Genomic DNA, 10927 nt, shown 5'->3' on the forward strand with positions numbered 1-10927 from the left:
CTGCTCCCATGCATGTGAAGATCTATTGATTTACATTACATTACTCATAACTCCCAGCTCTGTAAGGTATGGTGACTACCACTTATAGATGAGGAAACTGAGATCAGGGAAGCTAAATGACTTCCTCAGAGAGCAGAGGAGCCAGGACTAAACCTGTGACCTTGGGTGGAATAGGGTTAGGTATTCTGGACTACCCACAGCTGCTTTACTGTGTTTGGCATCCAGAAGGGGCTTGGTGGATTTGTGTAATTTGATGTCTGCCTCTCCCTCTTTACAGTGTTCACTTCCCTGTGGCCGGCTTCTACCACTGTCCCAACATGGGTCTGGGCTTTGTGGTGAGCAGGGCCGTGACAGTCACCATTGAATTCTGTTCCTGGGACACTTGCCTGGACAAGACTTGTCTGCAGCACACCTGGATGATAGCAGGGCCTCTGTTTGGTATCAGGGCTGAGCAAGGAACTGTAGCTGCTGTGCACCTCCCTCACTTTGTGAACCTCCAAGGTAAAGAATGGAAATATAGGAGGATATTGGTAGGAGAAGGGCCCAGAAAAGTTATATAGCATAGTATAGAGTGTGAGGAAAGAGGATGAGCAACCCTGAATTTGCTAGCAAGGTGGAGAGGGTATGGAAGTGGAGATGGAGACCATTCCTCATCCCCCACCTCCCTAAACATAATTGGAAGCATATGTCTCCAAGCCATACAGTTATTTCTGCCTAGACTTACCTTGTAGTTTCCCAAATATAAAGCCAAGTCCTCAGCGATAATTAGTTGAAATTTATTCAGTCCCATCAGGAAACATAGGATACTCTCAGTTCCTCCATTTAAAAAGATTTTCTAATACATATCTGTGTAAAAAATAAAGGCAAAGGAAATTATTACAAATATTTAGTACCCAGAGTCAATCATCAACGAGAAAGTATCACCACCTGTCAGGCAGGGAGAAGACATAATGTTTCCCGATTACACTTGAGATCTGGAGTCACACAAAAATGGCTCAGAAAGGACAATGGTCAAAATAGTTCACAATTCCAATCCTCACAGAGAAAGTTGGGTGCAATGGCTCACAACCAGCATGCCAGCATGCAAGAGGCTCAAGCAGAAAGATCACAAGTTCCAGCCTGAGATACATATCAAGACAATGTCTGGGAAAAAAATAAATATCACAAAAAACCCCAGTATACCAGAAATGAAAGCCAGCAGAAAGCTGTGTCATACAAACCAGCCCATTAAAACTTCAGTCTCTGAAATTGTCAGTCCAAAATACACTTAAAAAGTGGTAAAATATGAACTGAAGCAAGAAATGGTACAAATGATAACATTGGAACAGATGAGATTGACAGAAAACATTTTTAAATATTACATACTTTGGAGGATACCATGATGAAAACTACTGTAGAAATAACTGGAATTCCAGAACAGTATCCTTGAGAGAATAGAAATGATGCAATAATAAAAGAGAAAATTACCAAGAGAATTACTGTGATATTACTGTGAAATGTAAGACTTCTCAGGGTGAGAACTTAAAAAAGTGCAAAGAAGAAAAGAAAAAACAAAGGGACAGAAACAAATCAACATTATAGCAAAACTTGTCAATCCCAAGTCTTTTTTTTTAAAATTTTATTTTATTTGTGAAGTCAATCCCAAGTCTTTAGCAAAGGTTACTGCCTACAGAAGGAAAGCTTACCTAGAGAGATATGTTGACTGACTCCTGAGCAGCAACAGTGGAAGGCAGAGGACAGTGGAAAGATGTCTTCATGGTCCTGAGAAATAACTGTTCATCAATAACTGTGAATTGCAAAAATATAGTTATTTTGAGTTTAAAAAGATCTTTACAAGAAATTAAAAGCAGAGAGATTACCAAAAACAAACACTTCCTGAACAAAAGTCTTAAATATGTACCTAGAGAAAAATGGAACATGAACTCTGAAGTGCAAGGTAGAATAATAAGCAAAGACCCTGAGTCACATACGAGTGAAGCTAATGCTCATTGACCACATAAAGCAACAGCATCGATTTCTAGCAGGTGATGAATTTTAAAAAGAGTAATTGACAAAGTGCTTCACACAGAGTTTCTGTTCTCAAAGAGCTTTTTATGAAGAAACACCTTAAAGCAAATGTGTAGGTGCTGTTTAGAGAACAAGAGCTTTCTATCATTAAAATATTTATCACATTATTTCTGTATTATAACATCAAATCCAGGGATCATTGGAATTTAAACGCATATCTAGGTGTTTGCCTATCCCAGAAATATGGTATATGCAGCTTATTTTCCAGGAAAAATCAGCCAATCTGTGGCAAGGTCTAATTGAGGCCAAAAAGTCCACGAATGATCAAATATTGCTATTGTTTATCACACATGCAAACTTGTTTGCAACTGTCCAGGGCCTGGGACTGTCTTATCTATGAGTTTGACTCAAGGCCTAAGGTGTCTGTGAAAGTCCCACTCCAGAGACCAGATGGTCCACAGCATCTGAGGCCATTCTTCCTTCCCTACCATAGTCTCTATAGGCTGCTATAAGAAAATAGCATATCCTAGGCAACACTATATTTTTGCCAGTCCTGGGGCTGGGCACTGTTCCTGAGCCTCTCTGTTCTCAAAGCTAGCACTCTACCATTTGAGCCACAGAACCACTTCTGGATTTTTCTGTTTATGTGATACTGAGGAATCCAATAAAAGGCTTCATTCATGCATACTAGGCAAGCACTCTACCACTAAGTCCTATTCCCAGCCCCTAGATAACACTATTAATACCATATGGATTTATCAAATTGTTGAAGGTTGAGATCCAAGATGGTCATTTCTGTAGAATCGGTATCTGGTAAGCATTCTCTTAAGGACAGGTGCTGTCAACCAGCTGCACCTTCACAGGGAATTTCCTAGGAACTATTTCATATGGCCATGCATACCATTCACTAACATCTCCATGTCCTGATCACCCCTCAAAGCTCTTGCCTAACCCCAGCATAATGGTGGTGGGGGGTGAAGGGTTGGGATTTCCACATGGAAATTTTAGGACTCAGTCATTCAGACTATACACTGGGTCCAAGGGAAGATCTCTGATCCTAAACCCTGGGATCCTCCTGTCCCTGCCAAGCCTGATGGGACCTGAAGTGCACAACTCTCAAATCTGTTTTCTGACAGGTGAGCATGTGGACATCTCTCAGTTCAACGTGGCCCACTTTAAAGAGGAGGGCATGCTGCTGGAGAAGCCAGCCAGGGTGGAGGCACATTGTGCAGTCCTGGAGAATCCCAGCTTCTCACCAATAGGAGTTCTACTGAGGATGATTCCTGGCGCCCGGCACTTCATCCCCATCATCTGCACCACATTGCTGTACTACTACCTGAGTCCTGATGAAGTCACCTTGCACCTCTACCTGGTCCCCTGTGACTGCAGCATTCAGAAGGTGACACTGACAACCAGGAGGAGCGGGGCAGGGTGGGCGCACAGGAAACAGGAAACACAGCAAAATCCTGCAGCTCTCACCTGGGAAGGAGGGTGGGATTCTCTCTCCCAAGCAGGAACCTGCACAAGGGTGACCAGTCCTGTTTTTTGCTTAGTCATGGTCCATGCCCCTCACACAAGGGTTTTCCCAGCTGTGTTCCCTGCTCCATCATTGATCTCTTGGTTACTTGTTGTGGCATCTTTCCAGGACAAAATGAACAAGAAAGCTCCATGCCCCAGATTGTACCTTTTCCATCCTCTTCCTCCTTCTGTCAGTGACTCTATTCCCAACTAACATGGCAGAGGCCAAGGGTGGTCTCTCCAATTGTCAAATTATGGAAGAAGGGGAATGAGGGTACAGAGATGTGATAGCCATTCTTTACCCACATGAATGTACTAATGCACTGATGTGCTTGCTCTCTCTCTCCTCCTTCAAACTAGAAGCTGTGGGGCAGAAATCTCCCTAAATCATTATTCTGTACACTTCTTAGGCCATAGATGAAGAAGAAGAAAAGTTTCAATTTGTAAGAATACACAAGCCACCCCCACTGGATGCCTTGTACCTGGGTTCTCGCTATGTTGTATCTGGATCTGGGAAGATGGATATCATCCCCCAGGTGAGCAGCCAGGCATCTGTCCCTTGCTAGGATCATGGTGTGCCTGAAAAAAGTTGTACGAAAATCTCAGGCCTTTCCAGGGCCTGTTCGGAGGAAGTAAGGTAGGACAAAATGTGAGGAGGGTGTTGAGTTGAATGCTACAAAAATAGGAGGAAAATGGTTCACAGGAAAATTAATCACCTTCAAGATTTGGAAGAAGAATTTGCTTGGGGGCACTGGCAGTGTCTGGGCTAGCAGTTGGTAATGCCTGACAATGAGAATGTACCGTGAGCACATCTGTAGTTGAACCCACCTGGTATATTATTTGTTACAGAAGAGGAAACATACACAGGGATTTGGGGTTTCTCAGTTAAACAATGTTTAAAAAAGTAGGAATTGTAGGATTTTGTCTTTTGTTGGGTGAGTTTAAGTGTAAGGAAAGAGCTGAACTCTAGGTTGTGCATTTTCAGAAAGTAGGACAACTCCATATTAGAAAATCTCCACAATTTTGACCTCTTAGAAGAGTACATTGACACAAACAGAAAGTTGTCAATGTGGCAACAGTCACTACTTAGAGCACGATTTGAGGGTGTGATGTCTGTATCTTATGCCTGTTTCCTAGGCCTGTAGAGTGGATGTCCTATGACCATCCTTCAGGACAGGTTGAGTAGCGGGCTCAGATCAGCCTTACTGACACTGAAATGAAAGTGTGTGGCTCAAATGAATGCCTTTTTCTTATTCTTTTCCGTATCTCTCACATACACACACTCTTTGACCAAAGGCTGAGGAGAGTGGACCACTAGGCTTGAATCTAGGATTTCTATATTTTCAGCACTGTCTGGGTTTGCTGCTCAGAATCAGATAAGCATCATGGCACAGTGTATAGATGAACCAGGGCCAGATGAGTGGGACATGACAGAAGCTGAGCAGCAGCATCTGAGACTCGAGACAGGACGCTTCACACAACTATATCACAGGCAATGGGCAAACCAACAGGGCTGTTAGTCTTGTAACTCGCAAGAAGTCTTGAAGCCAAGGACCCAGATCATAAAACTCTATCAATAAAAACATATTCCAAATCAACTGGGTCCATTAAAGAAAACAATGCCACCACCATTTTTTTCATACCAGTCATAAACTATCCCATTTGCAACAAATGAAAGTACAGCAAGTATTGACTCTAGTGAAAATCTTCCCAAGAATAGCTGTTAGAGTTTTTCTTTATGGTAAGATGGAGGATGACAGACCTGATGGTCAGCTAGCTTCAGAGCAGCAGCTATAGTCTGGGAATGACAACAGAATTTTGTTCTTCTTGAAATCACAAAAAGAAGCACACTACTTGTTTTTATGTTTTGTTTTATTTTTTGTTGTTGTTTTATGATGGTACTGATCCTGGGGCTTGAAATCAGGGTTTATGTGCTGTCCCTAAGCAATTTTTGCTCAAAGCACAGCTCCACTTCCAATTTTTTGATTGTTAATTGGAGATAAGGCTCTCATATACTTTTCTGCCCAGGCTTCCTTCAAATCATGATCCTCAGATCTCAGCCTACTGAATTGTTACTATTAAAGGGGTGAGCCACTTGTGCCCTGCCCATATACATATTTTTTTTTGGGTTCAGTCGTGGGCCTGAACTCTAGGCCTGGGCGCTGTCCCTCAGCTCTTCAGCTCAAGGCTAGCGCTCTAACACTTGAGCCACAGCGCCACTTCCGGGTTTTTGCTTATGTGGTACTGAGGAATCGAACCCAGGGCCTCATGCATGCAAGGCAAACACTCTACCACTGAGCCACCTTCCCAGCCCCTACACATTTTTAAGAGTGAAAAAGATACATAAAAAGCCTCTTCCTCGGTGCTGTGTATGGAGGTGGATGCCCTCTCCTCCTGCTCGAGACATCATGGACACCCTCAGACCTCAGGTGAGGTCCAAGATCATCACAAAGAGGACCAAGAAGTTCATCCATCACCACTCAAGATTAAGCGTAACTGGTAGAAGCCCAGGGGCATTGACAACAGGTTGCGGAGGAGATTCAAGGGCCACATCTTGATGCCCAATATTGGTTATGGGAGCAACAAGAAAACAAAGCACATGCTGCCCAGTGGATACCGGAAGTTCCTGGTCCACAACTTCAAGGATCTTGAAGGGCTGCTCATGTGCAATGAGTCTTAGTGCACTGAGATTGCCCAAGAACCAAAAAGCCATCATGGAAAGAGCAGCCCAGCTGGCCATCAGAGCCACCAATTCCAATGCCAGGCTGCACAGTGAAGAAAATGAATAGATAGCTCACATACACCTTTATTTGTGCTTAAATAAACCACAGAAACTGCAAAAAGATAAACAAAAGGCAAGGGTCAGGAGTAGAATAAAAGATAAAAAAGGATGTTGAAGTATCAGAAAACCAGTCTAACCCAACATATCAGGCAGAAGCTGTCCACTTCCAAAGGCTGCAGCCTCTGAGGGATATGAGTTCATGTATCTATGTGTTATGTTTCCTGATGAAGCACAGTAACACCTAATGATGTGAAGTAGAACATGGAGGCAGTGAATTGAGTAACATAGTCAGGGTGGTAAGGGAATGCACCTCTGAGATATCACTTGAATTGAGACTGAAATGATTAAAAAAATCCCATTTGTCCACTCGGTGATTTATAGTGGAGCCTCTCAGAATGAAAAGATTTATTCAAAAGCACAACTAGCAGAGCAAGTTTGAACTTATCAGTAATAAAGAAATGAAAGGTGTTAGTGTGGAAGAGAGTAGTACATGCATCAAAGATGGAGTTCAAAGAAGAGCTCACAGGGCTCATTGGTCCTTGTGTGCAATTTGTATTTTGTACTAAATGCAATGTTAAGTCCTTAACAAGGTAGTAAACATGATCAAACAAGACTTTCTTTATTTAAAAAAAATTTATTGCCAAGGTGATGTACAGAGGGGTTACAGTAAGATAGTGATTACATTTTTTGCCTAATGTTAACCCCTCATTCTCCCTTTTTTCTTCTCCCCACCCCCCACAAGTTATACAGATCATTTCCAATGTATTGTCTTGTGAGTAATACTGTTCCCCTTTATCCTTTTTCTCACAATTTTGCTGTTTCCCTTCCCTTCCTTAGTTCTGCTGAACATATATACACAATACCCATGGTACCAAATTCAAGCACAGTACTTTCTTAATGATGCACCAAGCTAGACAAGCATGGTGGTACATGTTTATAGTCTCAGCACTTGGAGGCTGAGGCTAGTCTTAGCAACATAACAAAATCCAGTGCCAGAAAAACAAAGATGCCTTGAGTGTCTGGAGTCTGGTTGATGAATAGACAGCTGTAGAAGTAGAGGAAAATTCAAAACACCATTGTGATATCACAGATGAAAACTGATGGTGGGTTGCCTGGACAGCAAAGACAAGCAGGAAAGTTGGCAGATTTAGGGGAATTGCAACACAAGGAATTACCCAACCCTAAAGGATGATGAGGCTTTGTAACAGGTGTCTAAACTTATTATGGAGGTAGAGGCAATAGCACAGGGCAAATTAACTGCTATTACAAGAAAAGGGAAGATGTCAAGGATGATGCTAAGACTTGAAAGTTGAATGCAAAGGAGATGCCTGTGCTATTATTGAGTTTGAGGAAACTGGAAAGGGGTATCTTTTAGAGTTGTTGGAAAGCAAGAGATTTGCTTTTACTGTAACTTAGGAAAGATAATGAATGTGAATTTCTGGTTTATTGTAAACTAGTTGAGGGTAGGATACATTAGGAGTGAGGGTATGAGGTGGAGACAAGAGAACATGGATTCAGTGGGAAGTTGGAAGAATTGGGCTCCTGCAACATGGTAGAGAAAGTTCTGCCTTAGGATATGTGAGCATATGATTCAACATGATCCCTGATTGGACAATGTGGTGTCCAGCTGTGTCCTCATCCTTCTGATTCAGAACATGTGGTCTGAAGATGGCTCCTGACTGCAGTGTTTGTGAGGTTGATCAGCACCAAGAAGGTGGCAAAGGAGAAAGAACCTGGTAGGATGAGTACTAGCTTCTCACATGGTGACTCTCTCACTCTTCAGGAACTGGAGCTGTGCTATCGGAGCCCTGGAGTATCCCAGCTCTTCTCTGAGATCTCTGTTAGAGAGCTGGACTCAGCAATCAGGCTGAAAATGGAAGAGAAGAAAAATACGACTCTAATATGGGAGACCTTGCTGAAACCAGGTAAACCTGGAACAAGTCCATAGAGTTCAGGGTTGGAAGACACAGAGTTAATGAGTTGGAAGGATAGGGGTTCGATGTGCATTATCATATTTTGCTGATGAAAAGAAAGAATCCAGAAAAGTTGTTGGGCTTTTTGAATGTATGGAACAGATATATCATAGATGATCAGAATTTAAACTCACGTCAGTCTGTGTCTAAGCTACATCATCTCTCTTTTGCCCCCTGATGTCTCTACCTTGCTCTTGAAGATGCCACTGACACCCACAAGATCTTTGGCACAATTTCTCATAGAGGCGAGGCTGTGCAATAAAAGAGTCGGCACTAGGTGGTTTTGTGGTTTGTGGTTAAGCTAGTTTACCAACATCAGATTCTCACTTCTGGATCAGGAAGTATTGTCAACAGGAAATCCAAAAATGAGCTTTTAGGATGATGGAAGATTTACAGTCTGTTAGTCTAGCATGAAACCTACAATACTAAAATGCTTACTTCCTACTTCTCCAGACCACCAGCCTGTCAGCTGTCAAACAGGAGTGGTGGCAAATCCTGAGCAGATCCTGCAGCACATAGGCCGCACCATGTGGTGAAAGGAGCACAGGCTTTGCCCAGCCCTGGGTTGGGTCACACACAATTGGAGAGAGAACTAGCAAGCACCAGAGGAGTTTGAGCCCCACTCCTAGTACTTACTCACCACATGATGTTAGCAAAGTTACTGAGCTCAGTTGAGTCTCACACTCCTCATCTGTAAAATCAAAATCATAGCAACTAATGCTACGATTTTTAGAAGAATTAAATAAAATGTTTGTACATGCCTCATACACCTTTCCTTAATAAATATGGGCAATAGTGTTCCTTTTTTCCTTATTCCAACCAACCTCTTTCTTCTATCAGTTTTCATTCTATCTATTCATTCTATCACCAAAATCAATGTCTTCCTCATGGGGAAGCGTACTAATACTAGACAACAGGGACCCTGGCCTCCCTTGTGTCTTTCTATATGTCAAGCATCTTCACTTCCTCCTATGTTTTTCTTTTAAATTTCTTCGCCACCTAATCACCTTAACATTAGATGCTGCATTTTCTATATAAATCCAAGTGGTGAACCAAGTTTGTTCAGTGAGCAGTGATATGAGGGCCATCTCCTCCTCACATCATGTTGGATTCAGGACTCCTGGGACCACAATTTGGGGCCACCTCCCTGCACTATTAGATCACACTGAATTTACAGCATGTTCAAACTCTCAGGGCTTGTACACAGGGTAGCTCCAACCTCCACTAGGCTATCCTCTGCAGTTGTGTAGCCCCCCTAATATTGGTTGTTTCTGTTGCTTTTTAAACAATATATTTTATATTAAAATTCTTTCACTATTGCCATTTGCTAAGTGTACTTTTTCTTGCCTCTGAAATAAAATTGGAGACATACAGATTTGGAATGTGAGTATAGAAGACCAAATAAGGACAAGAAAATAGATTTCTCTTCATAAGAAGAAACCAAATAGTTTGGAACATCCAGCAAGAAAATTAACTTGTTCTCTACCTGTTCAGTCTAAAGTAAGATAAAATCAATCTGAGATGATATGGGAAACATTTCCGTTGATCACTCATCTACCTTTTCTTCTCTCTTTTTTAGTGTATGATGACAGCCTCAAATGCTCAGGTTCTCATATTCACTAGGAAGCAATCTGCCTACATGATATTTCAGGGTCCTTCCAGCCCTCACTCACACAATTCTATCAGAATTGGTCTGAAGCTTGCATCTCAGAGGTGACTGGGAGTTTCAAGGTGTATCATGTGTGTCTGTAACTGACAAATTTATACAAGTTTCTTCATCTATCTTTCCTTCCAGGAGATTTCAGATCACCAGCTACCCCAGTACTTCCAGCCCCCAAAGGTCAGTAACAGATCTCAGAGGACACAGGAGCCAGTGGTTTTGCTGGTGCAGCATAAAGTCCTAGAAGGGAGAGAAGAGGGCAGAAAGGGGCTCCACTTATCACCAGCCTTCCAGGGATGGGCTGGAGAGGTACATGCTGGGGGTGGGCAGAGTTCTACCCCATTGCTATTGCTTCTGTCCATGACGGTTCTAGCATTCCCCACTCACAACCTCAAGTCCCCATCATGAACCCCTCCTTCCTCCTGATGAGGCAGAATGCCAGGCTGGGTTCTGGCATGAGGGAAGTGGGAATCACAAGTAGCTAACGAGGGAGACTTTCTTTGCTTATCCCCAGCTTCACCTTCAGCCTCAGGTGGCCTGGCCTCCCCACACTTTGTGGACAGGCATCGGAAGCAGCTTGTGGACCGAGTGACATCCGTGGACTCAGTGTTGGACCTGCTGCATGGACAGATGCTGAGTGAGGAGCAGTATGAGCAGGTACGGGCTGAGGCCACCAGTCCAGCCCAAATGCGGAAGCTGTTCAGCTTCAGCCGGGCCTGGGACCAGAACGGCAGAGACCAACTCTACATAGCCCTGAAGAAGACACATCCTTACTTGATCATGGAACTCTTGGAGGGGTGATGTGGAGACTATGTGTTGTCTTCACTGCTCAACAGGTGAAGTCTGAGCACCCACCTTGGAGTGCTGACTGCTTGACCTTTAGGTACCTCAATTTCTTTTCTTTTTTTATTGTGAAAATACTGTACAGAGGGGTTACAATTACATGGGCAAGATAATGAGTACATTTCTTATCAAGCATTGTAGCCT

General features: G+C 42.9%; 1 protein-coding gene and 1 pseudogene across 1 annotated transcript in view; both read left to right on the forward strand.

The window, feature by feature from the left end:
- Card8 (caspase recruitment domain family, member 8) overlaps positions 1-10741 on the forward strand; it is a 13086-nt gene extending 2345 nt beyond the window's left edge. The window contains exons 3-8 of the mRNA XM_013013143.1: positions 278-501; positions 3144-3406; positions 3936-4061; positions 8091-8232; positions 10076-10120; positions 10473-10741. Of these exons, the coding sequence (XP_012868597.1) occupies positions 278-501; positions 3144-3406; positions 3936-4061; positions 8091-8232; positions 10076-10120; positions 10473-10741 (1069 nt within the window). The remainder of the gene's footprint in view (positions 1-277; positions 502-3143; positions 3407-3935; positions 4062-8090; positions 8233-10075; positions 10121-10472) is intronic.
- LOC105983413 lies at positions 5934-6314 on the forward strand (annotated as a pseudogene).
- Positions 10742-10927: the final 186 nt, after the last annotated feature.

Source organism: Dipodomys ordii, unplaced genomic scaffold, assembly GCF_000151885.1.
Source record: "Dipodomys ordii isolate 6190 unplaced genomic scaffold, Dord_2.0 Scaffold19, whole genome shotgun sequence".
Taxonomy (NCBI): domain Eukaryota; kingdom Metazoa; phylum Chordata; class Mammalia; order Rodentia; family Heteromyidae; genus Dipodomys; species Dipodomys ordii.